Genomic DNA, 21,737 nt, shown 5'->3' on the forward strand with positions numbered 1-21,737 from the left:
CCTTTATTGATACTGGATATTTATTGATAAAAGGATATTTATGGAAAGGAAGAATCAACTTCAAACTCACTAAAACAGCCATAACAACAGTAGGGACAGTAACAAGTGCCAGGGAGGATGTGAAGCAGATGGTAATAGTAACCTTGAAGGCAGAAAGGAGATGTCATGTTAAAGAGCTGTGAATCAGCCCTTTCCGCCATCTTTCCGTGCTGCCAGAATGGTGCGCATGAATGTCCTGGCCGATGCTCTCAAGAGTATCAACAATGCTGAAAAGAGAGGCAAACGGCAGGTCCTTATTAGGCCGTGCTCCAAAGTCATCGTCAGGTTTCTAACAGTGATGATGAAGCATGGTTACATTGGCAAATTTGAAATCATTGATGATCACAGGGCTGGGAAAATTGTTGTGAACCTCACAGGCAGGCTAAATAAGTGTGGAGTGATCAGCCCTAGATTTGATGTGCAACTCAAAGATCTAGAAAAATGGCAGAATAACCTGCTCCCATCCCGTCAGTTTGGTTTCATTGTACTGACAACCTCAGCTGGCATCATGGACCATGAAGAAGCAAGACGAAAACATACAGGAGGGGAAATCCTTGGATTCTTTTTCTAGGGATATAATACAAATAAAATGCCTCAGAGGACAAAAAAAAAAAAAAAAGAGCTGTGAATCAATAGATAGAAATGGTCAGAAGAGAAGTCAATTTTATTAGAAGAGGAATATGTACCAAGTGTAATTAGTAGAAATGGAATGTAAGTTAATAAAATCGCGGGGGGAAGGTTAAGAAACAGCAAGAGATAGGAAAGAGGAAGCTGCAATGGGTTTACATTCCTACCACAGGAAAAATAAAATGAGCGGATTTTAGCAGAGAGGGTCCATCTGAGATGTGGTTATACACGCTCTCCTCCCAGTTGCCTTGGTTTTGGACTCTCATCTCACTGTTTTGGCAACACTTACTATATTCAGTGAGGTAGAAAAGATGAAGCAACTACCTAGCTCCACCTTATGGAACGTCTGAGGAGGATTTTGGGAGACTTTAAAATCTAAGATCAGGGGACTTCCCAGGCAGTCCAGGGTTGAGACTTTCCTTCCAACGTAGGGTGTGCAGTTTCAATCTGTGGTTGGGGAGCTAAACTCTCACATGCTTCATAGCCAAAACACCAAAACAGAAAACAGAAAAAAATATTGTAACAAATTCAATAAGGACTTTAAAAACGGTCCACATAAAAAAAAATTTTTTAAATAAAATCTGAGATTGTAAGTCAGTTGACTTGAGTGATAATAGGGGATGTATCGCTCCTAGGACCTCAAGAAATTCTTGGTATCATAAGCCTGTTTTACCTGTCGGTGACCTTGTAGTCATTTCCAGTAAACCAGATGACCACGGATCCCCACTGCCTCATTGGTTCTATCCAGACGTATTTCTACAGAGGGAGAAACCCTGGGGCTGAGAGCTCATTCTCCCGATACGGCAGCTTTTGTGAATTGTCCTGTTAATACACATTTGCGGCAGCTGTCTTGATCTTGCCTTTGGATTCATCAAGTGGAGTTAAGCCCACCCTCCTGGAGGAATGAAGAAAACGAAAACTGAGAAGATGGGGCTCCAGGGAGAATCTGGGAGTTTGTCAAGTTAGGAGTCCTAGAGCAACCACGTGCTCTAAGAATGTTGTGGGTTAAATAAGAAAGAGGTTTTGTTTTTGAGATATGTTACTGTGGGCTATGAATTGGATCATTTTTAATGTTACCTAAGAGGCTCAAGAAAATGTTGAAATTCCTTTATTAATGACATCTGGTTGCTGGTCTGTACATTGATTATGGTTCCTTGAAAAGATTGAACAACATGGGACTCCAGCTCTTAAATGGATCATACGTACTCTGCTGCTTTCTCTGCTTTTACTTCCTCTGTGCTTTTACTCCCATTTTATACTCACTTTCTCTTTTGCTTTCATTTATTATCCAAATTACTTACTCTCTAAGTCTCCACAGTGACAAGATTGCATATAGAAGCAAAAGTCATAATGTGAATCTATCTACTAATGAAAGATTATCTACTTATAAAAGCAGGCCCTGTACATGTTTCTATTTGTTTAGTGCATGTATCCATCCTGCCCCATGGTCAGGATCTTTGTTGATGTCAATCATCTGTTGATTGGCAGATATTGCTAATGTCTGACAACATAACGCAAGTATAGTAAAAAATAATTGCAAAGTGAAATTATCCATATAAGTGATGCAAGATTGTATAAAGTCAATGAATATTAAATAACTACTTGCTTCACTTGCAAAGCCGTTGACTACTAAGAATATAGACATTTCTTATTTAAATATTCCTTGTTGTTAAACTAAAATAGTGCTTAACAAAACATGTACTGGATAAATGGATTCTGAGTGGAACTTGGACTAAATATATATATCTCATCCACAGTGCCCACTGAAGATTGCTATTTTACCAGTTCCAGAGTGGGAGGCAAACGGGGAATTATCAAGGAACTTTCTGTCTCCTTACAAGGACCAGAAGATAATACTCTGCTGTTTGAATCAAGGTTTGAGAGTGGGAACCTGCAGAAAGCTGTCAGAGTGTGAGTAACAGAGAGGAATTTCCCAAAGGGATGATGACTGAAATGACTGAGAAGTGTCTTCAGGAATCATGTTAAGGAGTCAGGAGTGTGTTTGTAAAAAGAGAAAAGTGATGAGAGATGATTGTGAGGACAATGAAAAAGAATGAAATAATTGTGACTCATATTTTCCTCTAGAAAAAAAAAAATTATCCAAACTGTTTTTTCTACTTCTAAAAGAAATTAGTGCACATTTGAAATTTGCTTTATGGACCTGAAATAGACTGTTAGATATTTCTCCAGCAAACATGCCCTTATTCAAGATCGACAGAGAATTGCAGTTCGGGGTCTGCAGCCACAGGGAGCCACGAAAGTCCTGTAATGCAAGGGAGGGAGAACAGGTAGCTGAGAGGAGAAGGGAGTTGGGAGGCTTTAGTAAACAAAAGGTTCGTAGCTTTTCATTGGCTGCATCCTTACCAGGAAGGAAAGAGTTCTTCCTATTGGGCTCCACTATCATTGCAGGGCTTGAGAGCTCCCCCTTCTGGTCTCCCAATTCTATTTAATTAGGGTTTCTGTTCATTAACTTTTTACAATCTTAATAAAAATGTTGTTTAGTTACTAGCCCGCCAGGCTCCTCTGTCCATGGGATTCTCCAGTCAAGAAGACTGAAGTGGGTTGCCATTTCCTTCTTCAGGGATCTTCCCAACCCAGGGATCAAACCCACATCTCTCATGTTAGCAGGTGGATTCTTTACCGCTGAACCACCAAGGAAGCTCCTTAATAAATACCTAACATAAAAAGTTGAAGTCCTATAATCATACCTCCCAGATGCAGCAACTGTTTATATGTATTAATTTTTGTGTATATGCATTAACTTTTTTCTCTGTGGATAGATGTAATATGTAGAGATTACATGTTTTTTAAAAATAGTATGCATACTGTTTGTTTTTTTAAATACATACTGTTTTGCATGTTGCTTTTTTCCACTTAACAAGTTTTAGATGTTTTCTTATGGCCGCACCACAGATGCATCTCCTTATTTTTAATAGCTCATGTTGTCCTATCATATGGATACTCTATATCTTATTCGCCTTTTTCCCCAACTGATGGGAAATGAAGATGTTTACAGTGTTTGGCTTAATGAATGAATACCCTTATGCCTTTGTATTTTTAAGTATTGGTGGTGTTATGAGACAAATCCTAGACATAACATTGTTGGGTCAGGGTTTGATCACTTCAGTAATGCTAGTTGTTGTCCAGCTGTCCTCCCAACATGATTTCAGTCCCCATCAGCAGTGTGTGAGAGTGCCTGTTTCCCAGCTCTGGAATGCCAATGAGATGGAGGCAGAAGGAACATCCTATTTTAGTCCACACTTCATGAGTTTTGCTTGTGGATGAGCATCCTTCCATGATCTCTGGCATTTGTATTCTGTCTTCTGCAAGTTCAACAAGGTGAACGCTTTCCAGAAATGTCCCCTCATCTTCAAATAAGTGAGGATCAGGTATAAAGACAGCACAGAGGGCTTACAGGCCTCCTCTACAGAGATGATATCCAGAGTGCAGCTCACAGGCAGCACTGGCTGTGGCCTCACTACTGTTCACGCATTTCAGAGAGAGCTGCTGAAGTAGTTAGAAACTGCCGTCGGACACTCCTGGAAGGCACCCAGGCGCTCACGGGCTCCCCACCACGCTGCGCGGCAGTGTCGGTCTCGACGTGCTTCCTGTCCCACTCCGAAGAAGTTTTCTTTCCCCAAGTTCCTGCTGGCCTGATCCATGAATTGGCAAACTAGGGAAAATAGAAAATAAGTGTTTGATATAACAGGCTTTTCTGTTGCAGTAAGACCTGTTTTTATCAGGAGAAAACAGCATTTGTTTTGTGAGGGGCGAGTGGAGTTACAGAGATGTGCTTCTGTGTTCTCTATTACAGAAACACCTTTGAGTATGAACTCACCTTGCGAACTGACCTCTACACAAATAAGCACACTCAGTGGTTTTATTTTCGAGTTCAGAACACCAGAAAAGATGTCACCTATCGCTTCACCATCGTCAACTTGCTAAAACCCAAGAGCCTCTATACTGTAGGGATGAAGCCGCTCATGTACTCCCAGTTGGATGCCAGCACCCACAGCATTGGCTGGAGGAGAGAAGGAAATGAAATCAGGTACTACAGGAACACCGCGGATGACGGACAGCAGCCCTTGTACTGCCTCACGTGGACCGTTCGGTTCCCGCATGACCAGGACACTTGCTTCTTCGCACACTTCTACCCATACACCTACACTGACTTGCAGCGCTTCCTCCTGTCGGTGGCAAACAGCCCCGTCAGATCTCAGTTCTGCAAGCTCCGGACTTTGTGTAGGAGCCTAGCAGGAAACACCGTCTACCTGCTCACCATCACCAACCCAGCCCGGACCCCTCAAGAGGCAGCTGCGAAGAAAGCTGTGGTCTTGACTGCCCGCGTGCACCCCGGAGAAAGTAATGGCTCCTGGATTATGAAAGGCTTTTTGGACTTCATCCTAAGCAACTCCCCAGATGCTCAGCTCCTCAGAGATATCTTTATCTTCAAAGTGGTCCCCATGTTAAATCCAGACGGAGTGATCGTGGGGAATTATCGGTGTTCGCTGGCTGGAAGGGACTTGAACCGGCATTATAAGACCATTCTGAAGGACTCTTTCCCCTGCATCTGGCACACCAGGAATATGATCAAGAGGTGAGGCTTCTGTCCGTTGGTCTTACACTGTCAGCTCTGTCTAATGTGTGAGCTCTTTCCCAATGACATAGGAGTCAGGAATGGTTTTGGGGACAGTCTGTAATGTTCTCTTTGCAGCCATGTGGGTTTGTTAGTTTTCACATTTTTAAATCATGTCTTATCTCTGGGTTGAAACTAAACATGGAGTATTTCACTAGAGGTGTTTTACTTACAAGTGAAATGATTGAATGTAAAAGGTCAAAAGTCAGGGAGTTCATAGGTCTTCATGATGAGATTTGTGTAATAATAATAATAGTACCTAACCATTCGTCAGTTCCTGTGTACAACAGGCAGTATTCTCAGTGCTTCCCACATGCCCCATTGAGTCTCACATTCGCCCTGTGAGATGGGCACAGTTGATGTCCCCATTTTATATAGGATGAGGAAATTAAGGCCCAGAGAAGTTAAGAGACTTGCCCAAGGTCGTACAGCTAGTTCTCTGGTTGCAGAGTCTGAATTCCTTGTTGCTGCTGCTGCTGCTAAGTCGCTTCAGTTGTGTCCGACTCTGTGCAAGCCCATAGACGGCAGCCCACCAGGCTCCGCCGTCCCTGGGATTCTCCAGGCAAGAACACTGGAGTGGGTTGCCATTTCCTTCTCCAGTGCATGAAAGTGAAAAGTGAAAGTGAAGTCGCTCAGTCGTGTCCGACTCTTAGCAACCCCATGGACTGCAGCCCACCAGGCTCCTCCATCCATGGGATTTTCCAGGCAAGAGTACTGGAGTGGGGTGCCATTGCCTTCTCCAGAATTTCTTGTTATCCTCTTATAAAGAAAGAATAATAAATCAATTTGCATTTTCTAAGCCAATGTAAAAGTAGTTGAAGACTAATGATATAACAGCACCCACCTTAAAGAAGCTTCCATTTCACTGGACCTGAAATTGCAGCACATAAAAATATGTGGACTCACGTACCTTCTCACCGTATCTGTGTGAATGGCTGAGAGCAGCTTTGGGTTGATAGGCAGAATGGCTCAGAGTGTATATTGGAGTTGGGCAGGCCTGGGTCTGAGACCTGGTTTTACTACTGACTGCTTCTGTGACCACGGAAGCCTCAGTTTTCTTATCTGTAGAGTGGGGATAATAATACCTGCCTTGGGTGGTTACTGTGAGGCTTAACTGAGATAATCCATGTTATCTACTTAGCACAGTCCCCTGCATGTTGTAAAGGTGTGGCATTTTTACCATCATCACAGAGAAGGTAACTGTGTTTAGAAGATTGAATAGGTGTCCTGGTCATCCAGAGACAAGAGCTGAGTCTTAGAGGAACTAACCCTGGAATGTCAGAAACCAAGGCTGCCTTTGGTTCTTTCCCCTCTCTGCCTGTCTCCCTCTTTCCACAGGTCGGCACCAGGGTGGGTTTTCTTTCAGTGGATTTTCTCCTCTCCTTCCACAAGGCCTGCCCATCTCTGCTTTCCATGGCTGGCAGGGCAAGGAGTGCTGGAGACATGTTTACATCAGGGATGAGGTTGGGGGTCCTTTGAAGGTCATTACGGGCTGAAATTTTCTTGGGAGGGAAAGTATCAACAGACATGCTTAAGGAAGAGACTCCAAGGGATCCTTGACTATTCTCATGCCTTTGTATACTGACTAAGTCCTGTGTTTGCACCCCCCCATAGGCTTCTTGAAGAAAGGGAGGTTCTCTTGTATTGTGATTTCCATGGCCACAGCCGGAAGAATAACATCTTCCTGTATGGTTGCAATAACACCAATCGCGAGTTCTGGCTTCATGAGCGAGTCTTTCCTTTAATGTTAAGCAAAAACGCACCAGATAAGGTAAGCACGAAAGGTAATTTCCTGTCCACTGACTGAGGGAGGAGGATAACTCATCCATTCCTGTATGCAGTGTCTGATTTGCCACTTTGTTGCCCTTCATTATCTTGGGTAAATCCCAGAGCGCTGGACTTCAAGACTTTATAAAAGTGTGGCTTTGAGAATAACACTGTGTTCATCAACCAATGAAAAGATAAATAAAACTGTAGTATGTCCACACAATGGAATGTTATTTGGCAGTAAAAAGAACTGAACCGCGATACACCCGGACTCAGATGAACCTTGAACACATTATGCTAAGTGAAGAAGCCAGACACAAAAGGCCACATGTTATATGATTCTGTCCTAGGAAACATTCAGAAAAGGCAAATCTGTAGAGACAGAAGGTGGTTGAGTGATTGCCGAGGGTGGCAGGGTGTGTGACAGCTAATGATGTGTCCTGGATTTCTTTTTGGGGTAAGAAAATATTCTAAACTTAGGTTGTGGTAATGGTTACACAACTCTGTGAAGATATTTAAGCCACTGAATTGTGCACTTCAAATGTGTGAATTGTACGGTATGTGAATAATATCTCCATAAAGATGATTTTTTTTTTTAAATGGCTGTTGGCTGCTTTGCCCTGGGTGTAAGTTCAGACTCATAGTAGGTAGAATTCTCTACCATCTTCCACCCTGTGGCTGGCAATGGAAGAAGGAATTGAAAGACAAAACGCTCATGTTATATGAGCCTCTACAGAAACATGTATGTAATACAAGATCACAAATGACTGTAAGGCAGTAGAGGACTCATAAAAACAGCTTAAGAGTCTTTAGTGGTTGGTTGAGTAACAGCTCTGTGACAGTTGTATCTGTGCTGATTTAAAAGTCAGTTTTCAACACCAGAAATAGAGTCACAACGTGTAATTGGCATTGGAAAGAAGACGTTAGATTGGGTTTAGAAAAGTATTTAAATGATAGCACAGATTTTTCTTACATAAAGATATAAGACAGGGACTTCCCTTGTGGTCCTGTGGTTGAAAGTCCACACTTCCACTGCAGGGGGTGAGGGTTTGATCCCTGATCAAGGAACTAGGATCCTGCATGCTTCCTGGTCCAGCCAAAATAAAGAGAATAGGAATAAAAATGGCCCTTTAAAAATAATTAGGCCTGAAAAAAAATCAAACAAAAGTATAGGACAAAGGAATCCCCTGGGGGTCCAGTGCTTAGGACTTGGCTCTTTCCCTGCTGTAGCCTGGGTTCAATCCCTGGTCAGGGAACTAAGACCCCACAAGCTGTGCAGTGTGGCTGGAAAAAATATACAGAGGACAAATATTTCATATCTGCGACTTATTTGTTAAAAAAGGAAACGGAAGCTTTTATTCCTTCTGCCCTGTTTCCCTCCCTGCCTCTTTTCTTTCTTTTCTTTTTTTAATCTTCCTATTTTTTCCAGGAATCTCTTTCTTTCTTCAAATGAAATCATATCCAGAACGCAGTATCTAAAACTTGAACAAACTCTTTGGCCAACCCAATATATGTTTACAAATTCCAAATGAGGAAAAGAGTTGGGGGTGATCATGAAATACGATGGAGGCTATTGAACTCCAAGCCAGGACCACATTAGTGTTAGGAGGTGGGAGAGTCTGGGCAGAGGTTATAGGGGTGAGGGATACACAAATCACAGATAGAGGATAAGGGTTCTAGATCCAAGGGTTCAAGGTGGGGAGGGGTAGAAAATAAATCTCAGGCTGGCTGGTGCCTTGAATACTAAAGTAAGCCAGCATTCCCAAACAGGTGTTGAAGGAACCCTAGTCCTACAGAATGTCCCTGGGGAAGGTGGGAAAGGAAAGGAAGAGTTCACAGGCAATAAAAATCAGAATCTACTCTCTCCCCTAGTGAGAGTCACAGTCCACAATAACACATTAAATGAGAGGTCCTGCAGAGAAGGCCTGTTTAATTGGATTAAACCTTCATCTCCCTGACCAACAAGACTGCAGAACTCATTTTTTCATCTGTAATATCTATGACACCCCTTGGTATTTTATGGAGCATATGTTAGAAACTAATAGATACTTCCATTTTTTTTTAACCATATTAGTGAATTTTAGACATCTTACATTTGCCAGTTTATGATTAACAGAGGGTTTGGATTTCTCTTTAGTTCTCTTTTCACAGTTGTAACTTTAAAGTCCAAAAGTGCAAAGAAGGAACAGGACGCGTGGTGATGTGGCGGATGGGGATCCTCAACAGCTACACCATGGAGTCTACGTTTGGCGGGTCCACCCTGGGTAAGCTGTCTTTGGTAGATCACGGGCCATTATGGCAAGAGGAAGACAAGCCAAGCACTGGCAAGGTGAAATCCCTTTGAATGTTGGGGAGATAATTGACCTAGAAGATTTTCTTGTCTGTGCTTTAATGCTAAATTTGAAAACCCAAAATATGAGTGTGAAATATACTGATGGGGCAGTACAGCACAGCGGTTGCTCAGGGCCTGGAAGTACAGCAGGCCTGAGTTTGGGTTTCCTTTGCGTGCATGCTCAGTCACCCAAGTTGTGCCTGACTCTTTGCGATTGCATGGTCTGTAGCCCGCCAGGCTCCCTTGTCCATGGGATTCTCCAGACAAGAATACTAGAGTGGGTTGCCATTTCCTCCTCCAGGGGATCTCCCCGACGCAGGGATCAAGGCCACATCTCCTGCGGCTCTGCATTGGCAGGCAGGTTCTTTACCACTGAGCCACATGGGAAGCCCTTTGAATTTCCTTTAACTGGCAATAATATTAGTACTTGTATTACAGGTACTACCTAATGAGATAGATAGTGTTCATAAAGCATTTGGCCTAGTGTTTATCACAAAGTAAAACCTCAGTAATTTAGGCATCATGATTGTAAACTTGATCATTGTCAAATATTCTCCTGAAATGGACTAAGAGAGAGACCCTGACCAGAAGCATAATATTCTAATATCAGAGGTGGTGTTTTTAATGAAATATTATTCATAAATTAGATTTGCATTTGCTCATGAAGACTTAGTAAGAAGTCCTATGGATTTTTTTTGTCCCCAGGCAATAAAAGAGACACTCATTTTACCACTGAGGATCTGAAGTCCCTGGGTTATCACGTCTGTGACACCCTTCTCGATTTCTGTGATCCTGACCGAACCAAGGTAAAAATGGGCTCTCAAGACAGGCGGTGATGTCACTGGGATCGTTGTCACACGGGTCCAAAGTCAGCCCAGTGGGGTGACAGGTGATCTTTATTTTCCTCCTCCTATTTTTCTGAAGTTTTTGTAATCAAAGACAGTGAGGAAACCTCAGTCTGCACACTCCCGGCCGAAGGTAAGCCCTCGTCCTTCCCCCGGAGTGGGGGCCGCAGCGCCCCTCCCATGCAGCCTCTCCCTCGCTCCTGGGCCTCCCTGTGGCAGCACCGGAGCTCGCTCCCCTCCCTCCTGTCTCAGAAAATCAGGCGTCCTTTCTCTTCTCCAAAACCGTCTCTGCCCTCGGTGCACCTGCCAGCCTCCCCCGTGGTCTCCCTGAGGTCTTGCCTTATCAATCACCTCTTCTCTTTTCTGGGCCTGTTTCTGTTTTTTTTTTCCTTTTCTTCTTCCTCTTAACTGCAGATGTTCTCAAGCTGCCCCCATCCTAAATCACAAACAGAGGCTTCCTTTGGCCTTGTTTTTCCGGGAGCTTATTTCTATTTCCCTTTATTGTTCGCCTTCTTAAAAGGGAGCCTGAACTCATGGTCCCTAACTCATCTCTCATGCCCCCTCTGAAATGTCCACCCTGGGAACACGTGACATGCACCACTCTGGATGCAACTGTACCATAAAAAAAATACTTAAAGGAGAATTTGACCTCAGCATAGGGCCTATTAAGTCAGATTTGCCAGAGGCCAAAATCTGAACCACCCCATTCTAACTTTTCCTTCTTTGCTACTCAAAAATATGAAGCAAATCCGACCTTTGCATTGTTCAAGAAGTTTATTAACTATAACCAAGGGAATGGCTAAAGCAGTATTCATTGACATTCTTCCCTACAAACGCTTTTGCCTGTTCCCACAGCCCATGTAACTTACTGTTAACATGCCTGTAGTAGCAGAGGTTACAGTTACTCACCCCTGTGTTCCCAGCAATAAACAAAGTGCCTTTCAGCATAGTTAGTATATGAATAAATAAATGAATAATCAAGAATAGCTTTTTTTTTCAATTCCATAGTTCATGCAGTGTCTGGCAGAGCTTAAAGAGCTCTTACAACAGGAAATCCATAAGAAATTCAAGGAACTTGGACAAGATATGGATTTAGAAAGAAGCTGGAGTGACATCTCTTTGTCTGACGTTGAATCCAGGTATCAAACTTCATTTCAAAGTAAAACCAGAGAGGTTCTATTTTTTTAAATTATTGTCTTGCTTGCTCTGTTGTGTTGGTTTTGAACCTCAGATGCAAAGTATTGAATAAAATCATGGCACACTTAGGTACACGTTGTTCTTTCAACAACTAGGTATTAAGTGCCTGGTCCTTGTTAGCCTCTCCTCTCGGCTCTGGAAAGGGTTAGAGAGCCCTGATTTGTGGCCCCAAAGTAGTTCTGCCGACTCAGTCTCCCAACAGTCTCTTTAGGAACCGTAACAACCAGACCATCAGGCCAGGCAGGGCGTCGCACTCGCCATGTCGCCTCTTGCACTCTCCCAGAAGCCTCTGCCTGACTCACAAGGACCCCTGCACCAAGGCCTCTTCACTTGCAGTCTCAAAAACAAAACGCTCCCTGCATATCAACTCCTGCGCATTGGGCCCAGTGGGGACTGACTCAAAAGCACCCTGGCTGCATCCTGACATGCTCAGCAGGGATACCCTGATGGATTTAGTGAAGAATTATTGAATCCAGTCTGCCAGCCTCAGCACCAGCCTCCATGGGGCTCGGTCCATTCCCGGCATCACACAGAACAGCGGGCTGTGTGTGCAAGCCCAGTGTGGCTGTGTCTCAGTGTGCACACACGTCATTTTAGACATCTTCTGGGGCATACCGCGTCTCACGCTTCTATCCCCTTTGTTAATGTTCTGTGTTATTTCCAAAAGGGACTTTAGAGGCTATTATCTGGCGGCCTCAAAGGCTGCTGCTCAGACTGGAAAAGCCTGTGAGAACAGGGAGCTGGGAATTATGAGAAGCGAGAGCTTCCTTCCCGCTGCTTTGCTGCAGGGCTCCTCATTGTGCACTGACAGGAGGGAGAGGAGCACGGACAGAATGAAAGGGCTGAGCAGAAGAGCGGCTGGGGATGCTGTCCTTTCCCAAGAGATCTGAGTTTTGTGCCTAAGACGCTTTTCATATACGGAGGACGTGTCACAGGGCACAGCTTTCAGTTCTCGCCAACCACACCCCAGGAGAGGAGAAAATAGAACGCGGCTCAGAAACCGAGGACATGATGAAGAGGATGCATTCTCTGAGTCCTTATTCATCCCAGCCTGTGAAGAAAGGGGGAGATGACGGTTTGCGGGGGGACTTCAGATCAGCCTAGACGTTCATCTGAAGCTTTCCAAGGGGGATTTGGGGTGTTTAAAGTAATGCTCCTAATCTGTGACCTACAGATCTTTTGTTATTAAATGTATCTCTTTGTATTTTCAACGCATTCTTAAAGAGTAACTAGTCACATCCTTGCTCTCTGAGCTGGTACTGACTAGACGGGCATCGCACACTGGAAAGAGCCCCTGCTCTCAGACAAACCACAGCCCCCTGCTGTTCTCTCGGGCTGTTCTCTGTGGGATTCCTTAAGAATCCCACAGCCTCTCCCAGTCACTGCCAAGGGCAGCTTTGTCCAGCTGGCCACTATTTATTTTGCCACACGGGTCATCTCTGTTTCCTGTGCCTGGTGCACTGCCTGGCATGCCGAGGTGTTCGCAATGAATGAATGGTTGTGCTTGTCTTGATTTCTTAGTAATTGAAATACACATTGCGGGCAAATAGCAGACCAGGTGTCCTCACCCCATGCCACTATTCTGGTCAGTGTTCCACAGCCTGGAAATTAATGACAGGTCTTTCCCTTTTCCTTTCCTTCTGGAAACAGCACCAGCGGTTCTGACAGCTGCCTCTCAGATGGCCTCCCTGTTCACCTGCTGAACATAGCGGATGAGGTGAGATTATAGAGACTCGGACACCCAGGAAGTAGCAGCCTAAGAAAAAGCCTGACACTACTGAATAGTTGGGAGGAATTTTCAACTGTCCTAAGATCTGCAGAAAATATAGTAATAGCATCCTAACTGGTTACCCTGCCCTGGAGTCCTTCTTTTTGTCCTTTGCAACTTTCTTCTTTAAAACCTAGGGAGGAAAAATGTGAGGACTCCACATGTATTCCAAAATTAACAAAAAGTGAGGGGGAAATGTTTAACTTAAAGTGAAAACCATGTTAAGAGGTAGAGGTTGTTAAAAGCGACACACACATTTTTAAAAGTGTTGGAAAGTGTTTTTGTTTACATGGTCTTAGGTAGTTTTCTTTTTTTTTTTTTTGGTAGTTTTCTATATTTCTGTATATTGATATTTTTGCCCTGTCTAGTCACAGACTTTTTTTTACATAGATATTATAAGAGCTTTAGAGACAGCAAAATATTTGTTGTGGCTTATTATGCATTTGATTTCCTAGCTACATTAAGAAATATCTTCATCCTAGGGTGAATTTAAGGCTGTGTCAGATGAGCCAGCCATATCAGACTAGACCCTACAATTTCTTCAGCTAGATTTAACAGCAGCATCCGAATAAGCTTCACCACACCATGGGTAACTGGAAAATTAGTACCAAGCTTCATTTGCTTAACTATTAAAGCTACCTTGTGGTAACAAACTGTATCAGTTGATCACACAGCTAGTAATCAGTATCGTCTGTACTTGCCAATATTGCCTTAAGTAATGTGCTTTCTCATTTTATATCACAGATATTTGGTTATTGGTAAAGGTGCCTCTTTGGCAGTATATCTATAATAGGGGGATTTGGCGTGTTAAGTGGGGAGGGGTCCCTAGTAATGAGGTAACTGAACTGTTTTTTGGTTCTCCAAACCAACAACAACTCAACACTCTGTGAGGGCCCACATACTGGGTTAGCAATGTTGTCTTAAGCATTGTGTGAAAAGAGTGCTCCCTATGGGTGGGTGTCTCTCTGGAACCTTCAATGGCTAATTTCTCTGTACTTTCTGAAATAGTTGAATCAGAAGAAGACGATGTATAAGAAGAAAAAAAAGGCACTTAAGTCGAGAAAACAGCGAAACAAACAGTATCAGAGACGTACTTTGATGCTGGAGTCAAAGTTGACTGAAGATGCCCCAGTAAGAACGCCTACGTCTGCTGTCTGGTTAGAGTGTTCCTCAGTGGGTGCAAGAAAGAGCTGAGGTTTACTCTAAACCAGAAAGGGAATGGGAAATGGGACGGGGTGGGGGCGTTTTCTATGTGGATTTCAGAGCTCTTACCTGGGTCCTCAAAAGCAAAAGCTTTTGAACTGTGGTGTTGGAGAAGACTCTTGAGAGTCCCTTGGACTGCAAGGAGATCCAACCAGTCCATCCTAAAGGAAATCAGTCCTGAACATTCATTGGAAGGACTGATGCTGAAGCTGAAACCCCAAAACTTTGGCCACCTGATGCAAAGAACTGACTCATTGAGAAAGACCCTGATGTTGGGAAAGATTGAGGGTTGGAGGAGAAGGGATGACAGAGGATGAGATGGTTGGATAGCATCACCAACTCAATGGACATGAGTTTGAGTAAACTTCGGGGAGTTGGGGATGGACAGGGAGGCCTGGCGTGCTGCAGTCCATGGGGTCGCAGAGAGTTGGACACAACTGACGTGGGTCCTCTGGACATCCCTGAGCATACTTCAGCTTGGCCCTTACACTAGACTCTAGCACAGCAAGTCCAGGAGTCCACCAAGTCTGGATTTGTAGAGGAAGGAGGTAGTGGTGGAAAAGTGGTGGCAAGAGCCAGTCCAGAGTGGCTGGGTGGTGAGAGATCAGGCCTGGTGCAGACCAAGGTCACTTGGGCACCTCCTTCCTCACGGCCACACCCACGCCACACCCCTTGCTCTCCAAAGATGAAAAGGCCTTCAGAGACGGGAGATTCGCTCTTGGGTGAATTGGGTCTGTTGTGAGTAGATTAATTATAACAGAGCAACTGAAAACTGTTCTCTTTGCAATCCTTCTAGGAAAGGGCAGGATTTCCTTCTACTCTGCAAAAGCCTACTGCCTTTTTCAGAACTTCAGAGAATGCCAGTTCTTCAATGATGAAATATGAAAAATCAAGATTGAATAAGGTATTATTTTTGCCTTTTTTTTTTTAACTCACGCATAGAAAAGTTATTAAAAATTTTTTTGGAAATATATTTAAAGTGTACAATGTGATTTTATACACACATGCACGCACGCACACACACATATATACATTGAGAAAGGATTGTCACCATTTAGTTCATTAACACATCCATCACCTCCAAGATTTACTTTTTTTCCTGAAAGCGCTTAAGCTTGGGGCTGTCTACTCTGTTCCGTTTTTAGTCTTTGTCACGCAGTTGCTCAGATTTTTCCAATTAGTGCATCTCCCCCTCAGGGCGAAGAATGCCGTGGCCCCTTGTCACCCTGACAGTGCAGCTGGGAGCAGGGGGACATGAGCATTGGTGGGACACTGACACCGCTCTGCATTGGACACCGTCGAAGTCTGATATCACGCATCGGTGAATTGTGATTTTTATACCCAAATCGTAAGAGCAGGCTGCTGGACACTGCGTCCATCCATTCAACAAACTGAAGTGTACACTTCGTGCAGGCCACCTACTGAACGCCGGGAGGGCAGCATCAAACCAAACACCCTCCTGCCTCAGGGACCCTGGCGTCTGCTGGGGGTTTTAACAAGTAAGCAGGAAGTTAGCGTCCAGAGTAGGATGCGATAGGAAACAGAAGGGACAGATCCAACCGACTTTTTAGTGCTTTGGAGCGTGGCTATAAAATCCGCGATTCTTCTATGTATAAAGTAGGTTTGGGTACAGTAGTAGCCAAACAGCGTGCGTGAGGCCTTCCTTGTGCAGAGCGCTGCGCCGTGGGTGAGGAGGATAGATCAAGGCCCCACGACGTTACAGCGCAGAGCCCGAGCAGAGCGCAGCCTTCTTCGTTCGGTATCGAGGGCCATTCGGCGTCCGGTGCGATAGCGGCGGGAGCGCACGCTGTGGAGGCTGCCTTCAGCTCAAATCCCAGCCCCACTGTGTCATCCTCTGTGAGTTTCTTAACCCCCCGGGGCTCCGTTCCTGCATCAAAAATGCTGGTGTTGTAGTATCTACACCATGGGGTTGTTGAGAATATTCTACATGAACACATGTGTGAAGTGCCCAGCACATAGTAGGCATTCAGTAAGTATTAGTTCCCTTCTTTTCTTCGAATTACTGTATTTGCATTCTGCCTCTCTTTTCAAAGTGAGAGAACCATAATGAATCAACATGCATGAATAAAAAGTCCTCTGTGTGTTTTATACAATCACACACTTGTCCAAGTGGAAAATTTAGTGAGAATATGGTCCTTTATTTTAGTCCCAGTTAAACGGAAGAGGCAAAAGCACCTCCCTGGACCCAACAGATATGACCACCTTGATTTTGACTAAGAATAAAGACAGAATACAGGTATTTCACCTAATATATGTATATGTGTGTGTGTGTGTGTGTGTGTGTATGTATATCTATATGCCCACATTGATTTTGTTTTTCAAATGTATTATACGATTGGAGGGGTGGTGATCCAAAGTCCACACAGTGTTGTCTCTGTGGATTTGTTCTGTTGAGGCAAACATCTCAGGTGGTTTGCCTCCTCAGGCTGCACACACCTGACCAGCCCGGAGCACAGCCCACAAGGCACCTCAGGACTGGGGAAGCTCACCCAGGGCTGAACACTTTCCATGGCGAATTTTATTTTGTGTCAGTGAACACTTGTTAGGCAGCTAATTGTTTTGTAACTCCACAACAACACTTCAGGTAAAAAGTGGTAGTGAATGCAGCGATTCTCAACCCAGGAGATGTTAACAACAAATTGGGGTGCGACCATCAGGTGTGAGGGGTGTCTCACATCCACTTACAGTGACCGTTCAGTACAGAGGTTTGTGAATGACCCGCTTTTTTAGAAGAATAAGTTTGAATGAATTCATATTTGTCCCTATAATAACATCTCTCTTGCTCATTTGTACCTGGGCATTCTTTCCTTGTTTAGTTGCTAAGTTGTAGCCAACTCTTTTGTGACCCCATACACTGTAACCCTCGAGGCTTCTCTGTCCATGGGATGTCCCAGGCAAGAATACTGGAGTGGGTTGCTATTTCCTGCTCCAGGAAATCTTCCTGACCCAGGGACCGAACCTGTGTCTCCTATATTGCCAGGTGGGTTCTTTACCACTGAGCCATCAGGGAAGCCCCATTCTTCCTTAGAAGGAGGAGAAAAAAATAGAGCTGGTGAACCAGCTGGCAATGCCAAAGAATATTCAAACTACTGCACAATTGCACTCATCTCACACACTAGCAAAGTAATGCTCAAAATTCTCCAAACCAGGCTTCAATAGTACATGAACCATGAACTTCCAGATGTTCAAGTTGGATTTAGAAAAGGCAGAGGAACCAGGAAAACACGTGGTCTCAAATAACCCTGGCTATGTCTCTGGGAAAGTGCTGCTCACATGTGTCCAGGTGGAGCAAAAATTGAGGACCACCGTATTACTGTGGCTAGATGGCGCTTGTGGTAAAGAATCTGTCTGCCAAAGCAAGAGACATAAGAGATGAGAGTTCAATTCCTGGGTCAGGAAGATCCCCTGGAGGAGGCCATGGCAACCCACTCCAATATTCTGGCCTGGAGAATCCCACGGACAGAGGAGCCTGGTGGGCCAGATAAAGTCCATAGGGTCGCAAAGAGTCAGACATGACAAGGAATTTAGTATGCACACGTGCGCTAGGTAGAGATTGGATGGTTTTCTCAAGATCAGATCCCTGCCATCTTCCCAAGTCTGCTGCTTGGGGATTCTGAGAATGATGCTCTCATTTACCCATCAGTATCTTATGAAGATCCGACCATGTGGGGCCCTCTGACGGCTGTATAACATGAGCCCTCCCTTAAGGCCATGATCCTCTAGGAGGAGTAACAAGGTAAATAGTCCAAGCACCATGATATCACAGAAACAGAACAGTGAAAAGAGAGGTGGAGATCAAGTCAAGTCCAAGAGGATTCTGTGCTGACACGCTGATAAGTGATGACTGTCCCCTTTCCTCATACAGCGTCCACTGCAAGATGTATGTAGGTGGCTAAAGCCGAATCCCCCCACTGAAACATGCTGGTGAGGCTTAACATGTAAATTGGGGTTCATTTAAGCCCAGCAGAGTAGCTGAATGCCATCCAAGCCTTTACTTCTACTCCATTTTTCTTTAAATTTCTAGTTTAATGTTTCTGTAACAGAGATGTAGGTGTTTGACTTCCATGGTATGTCAGAGAAGAGTTTAAAAACTCTGGGCAGTCTCCAACCTTGTAAGTCAAGTTCTCTTTCTTTGTGTAAGGTTTCTAAACAGCTTATAAAATGCAATCCCTGAGCTTCTCGGAGCAATTAAGCTATCACCCGTGGACTTTTCTTTGGCCATCTCAGGGACTAGGGCGAATGCTTGATTCACCCCTGCCCTGTAACAATGTCGGCTACTTTGGTATTTGAGGAGAAATGCGACTACCTCTCTCTAACTCCTTGTACCAGCAGCCCCAGTTCTAACTGCAGCTTTAGGAATTGCAGCACAAAGTGATTCAACTCTTCTATCTTGTTTGCACAGAAAGAGAAGCCAGGATTTACAGTGTCTTGCAATCCAAAGAGAAGCACCAACCCCAGCCAAGAGCCAGCTCCATCAGTGAAGCCAAGCTGGTCCGGGAACAGATATCCTGGCACAAGGGGAAGCCACAGGACCGCCGTGGCATACCCATCCTTGCACATATACACCTACCCATAGAGTGCCTGGGCCAGGCCACACAGGCACTTCCTTGCTGTGTTCTGGGCTCGGCACATTTTGTAACGAAGGGGTTTGTGTGCTCAGGAGCTCCATCCACGTGTTGCATTCTGTGCTGTGCGTCCATCATGCACCATGCACCTGACCCCAGGAGCTTACACTGCATGTAGGATCTCAGGACGCATACCTCACGACTTAAATTATTTTTTCATGAAATGAAATTTTATTGTGATGTATCCAAAAGCTTCCCTTATCAGAAATTGAAGTGCGTGCTCATGAAACTACAACACAGATATACCTCAGTTTATATATTCTCTTCAAAATTATGTGCAAAGAAGCTTTAAAAGAGCAGACTATTTTAAACGTACTCTGGGAGTTTGCTATATTAAATAAAAAGTCTTGCACCAGAGCTTCTAGCGACGAATGATCAGTCAGGCTGCGGTATATCAGGTTTGTTCAGGGTGAGGTGTTCCCACACAGAGGAAAAAACTCATGTTATTACCTGGAAGTCAGTGTTGCATAATATTATGCTCAGCATGGTTATGTAAGTTTTTTAACCCATTGATTAAAATTCTTTTTCTCCCACAAGTTATTGCCTTTGATTGGTTAACTGCGTAATCTCGTGTGAATAGCTACTTTAGATTTTCTGTCCTTGGCAGGCCCCAGGCACCATCTGCCAACTACGTCCTGTCATGTCAACATGCTGGGGTCACTCCAGTTCATGCCAGGCTTCCTGCTTTGACCTGTTTCCTTTTATGTTGGGTGGAAAGTTTCCTAGTATGTTTTGTGTTATGACTTTTAAACCCTTTCAGCCACCACCACTACCTGGATGACTAGAGATTAGAACCACATGGAAACATATTCTGTTAGAATCCCAGTGTCAGTGTCTCTCTTTTTTTAATCAGCCGACTCTTAGGTTATGTATCTGTTTGTGTATTGTTGGCAGCACTGGGCCTCTGTTGCCGTGCGTGGGCTGTCCCCAGGTGCAGAGAGCCGGGGCTGCTCTCCCGTGGGGGCACACGGGCTTCTCGCCGCGGGGGCTCCTCTTGCTGCAGAGCGTGGGCTCTGGGGTGCGCGGGCTCAGTAGTTGTGGCACTTGGGCATGGTTGTCCCGAGGCATGTGGAGACTTCCCGGACCAGGCATCGAGCCCACGTCCCCTGCATTGGCAGGTGGATTCTTAACCACTGGATCACCAGGGAAGGCCAGGCAACTTTATTTTGAGAACCATTCTAGGTTTACCGAGAAATTGAAATTTTTTACTACAGAGAGTTCCTATATACTGCCCACCTCCCCGAAACCCCTCGGGAATATCTGCCCTTGCTTTTTACATAGGAGTCTGCAAATGGCCTTCTTCTAGTCCACACCTTACCCCCTGAAACTTTAGTCATCTAGTCAACATTCTATCTAGAAATCACCCCACCAAAAACCCCACTTTTTGTTACTAAAAGGATATCGTTAAAGGACAAGTCCCAAAACAAACTGCTCAGGGCAAACCTTGTTTGAAAGTTGTTCAGAAATACTTTTTTTTGTTCCAAATAATTTTGGAGAAAACTAACTTTAAAAATTACTTTCTAGATGACTCTACACATGGACATCACCAGATGGTCAATACAAAAATCAGATTGATTATATTCTTTGCAGCCAAAGATAGAGAATCTCTATACAGTCAGCAAAAACAAGACCGGGAGCTGACTGTGGCTCAGATCATGAACTCCTTATTGCCAAATTCAGACTTAAATTGAAGAAAGTAGGGAAAGCCACTAGACCATTCCAAGTATGACCTAAGTCAAATCTCTTATAATTATACTGTGGAAGTGACAAATTCAAGGAATTAGGTCTGATAGAATGCCTGAAGAACTATGGACAGAGGTTCATGACATTGTACAGGAGACAGAGATCAAGACCATCCCCAAGAAAAAGAAATGAAAAAAGGCAAAATGGTTGTCTGAGGAAGCCTTACAAATAGCTGAGAAAAGAAGAGAAGCAAAAGGCAAAGGAGAAAAGGGAAGGTATACCCATTTGAATGCAGAGTTCCAAAGAATAGCAAGGAGAGATAAGAAAGCCTTCCTCAGTGATCAATGCAAAGAAATAGAGGAAAACAAGAGAATGGGTAAGACTAGAAATCTTCAAGAAAATTAGAGATACCAAGGGAACATTTCATGCAAAGATGGGCTCAATAAGGGGCACAAATGGTATGGACCTAACAGAAGCAGAAGATATCATGAAGAGGTGGCAAGAATACACAGAAGAACTATACAAAAAGATCTTCATGACCCAGATAACCAGGATGGTGTGATCACTCACCTAGAGCCAGACATCCTGGAATGCAAAGTCAAGAGGGACTTAGGAAGCATCACTACAAACAAAGCTAGTGGAGGTGGATGGAATTACAGCTGAGCTATTTCAATTCCTAAAAGATAATGCTGTGAAAGGGCTGCACTCAATATGCCAGAAAATTTGGAAAACTCAGCAGTGGCCACAGGACTGGAAAAGGTTCAGTTTTCATTCCAGTCGTAAAGGCAACACCAAAGAATGGTCAAACTACCGCACAATTGCACTCATCTCACACGCTAGCAAAGTAATGCTCAAACTTCTCCAGGCCAGGCTTCAACAGTACATGAACCATGAACTTCCAGATGTTCAAGCTGGATTTAGAAAAGGCAGAGGAACCAGAGATCAAATTTGCCAACATCCATTGGATCATCAAAAAAGAGAGTTCCAGAAAAAC

The 21,737-nt window shown here is 44.1% G+C and overlaps 2 protein-coding genes across 10 annotated transcripts in view; both read left to right on the top strand.

The window, feature by feature from the left end:
- Nucleotides 1-19,596, top strand: part of AGBL2 (AGBL carboxypeptidase 2) — a 29,921-nt gene extending 10,325 nt beyond the window's left edge. For 7 of the 9 annotated variants that reach the window (XM_006057391.3, XM_025266050.2, XM_044929118.1 and 4 more), the window contains 11 exons: nt 2,424-2,577; nt 4,481-5,263; nt 6,917-7,073; nt 9,207-9,333; nt 10,107-10,207; nt 11,255-11,385; nt 13,094-13,160; nt 14,220-14,342; nt 15,211-15,318; nt 16,582-16,671; nt 18,838-19,596. In XM_006057391.3, coding sequence (XP_006057453.3) covers nt 2,424-2,577; nt 4,481-5,263; nt 6,917-7,073; nt 9,207-9,333; nt 10,107-10,207; nt 11,255-11,385; nt 13,094-13,160; nt 14,220-14,342; nt 15,211-15,318; nt 16,582-16,671; nt 18,838-19,011 — 2,015 coding nt within the window. In that variant the 3' untranslated portion in view covers nt 19,012-19,596. Of the gene's footprint in view, nt 1-2,423; nt 2,578-4,480; nt 5,264-6,916; nt 7,074-9,206; nt 9,334-10,106; nt 10,208-11,254; nt 11,386-13,093; nt 13,161-14,219; nt 14,343-15,210; nt 15,319-15,611; nt 15,914-16,581; nt 16,672-18,837 lie in introns of all 9 variants that reach the window. The other 2 variants (XR_006545216.1, XM_044929117.1) reach the window with 2 other exon arrangements.
- LOC102406258 (40S ribosomal protein S15a-like) lies at nt 182-660 on the top strand. The gene has a single exon (XM_044929121.1). The coding sequence runs from the start codon at nt 218-220 to the stop codon at nt 608-610; it is 393 nt and encodes a 130-aa protein (XP_044785056.1). The 5' UTR covers nt 182-217; the 3' UTR covers nt 611-660.
- Nucleotides 19,597-21,737: the final 2,141 nt, after the last annotated feature.

The sequence above is a fragment of the Bubalus bubalis genome, chromosome 16 (genome assembly GCF_019923935.1).
Source record: "Bubalus bubalis isolate 160015118507 breed Murrah chromosome 16, NDDB_SH_1, whole genome shotgun sequence".
Classification (NCBI taxonomy): domain Eukaryota; kingdom Metazoa; phylum Chordata; class Mammalia; order Artiodactyla; family Bovidae; genus Bubalus; species Bubalus bubalis.

What these genes read in the sequence shown, in the direction of transcription:
- LOC102406258 (XM_044929121.1), top strand. Translation starts at nt 218, where the DNA reads ATGGTGCGCATGAATGTCCTGGCCGATGCTCTCAAGAGTATCAACAAT.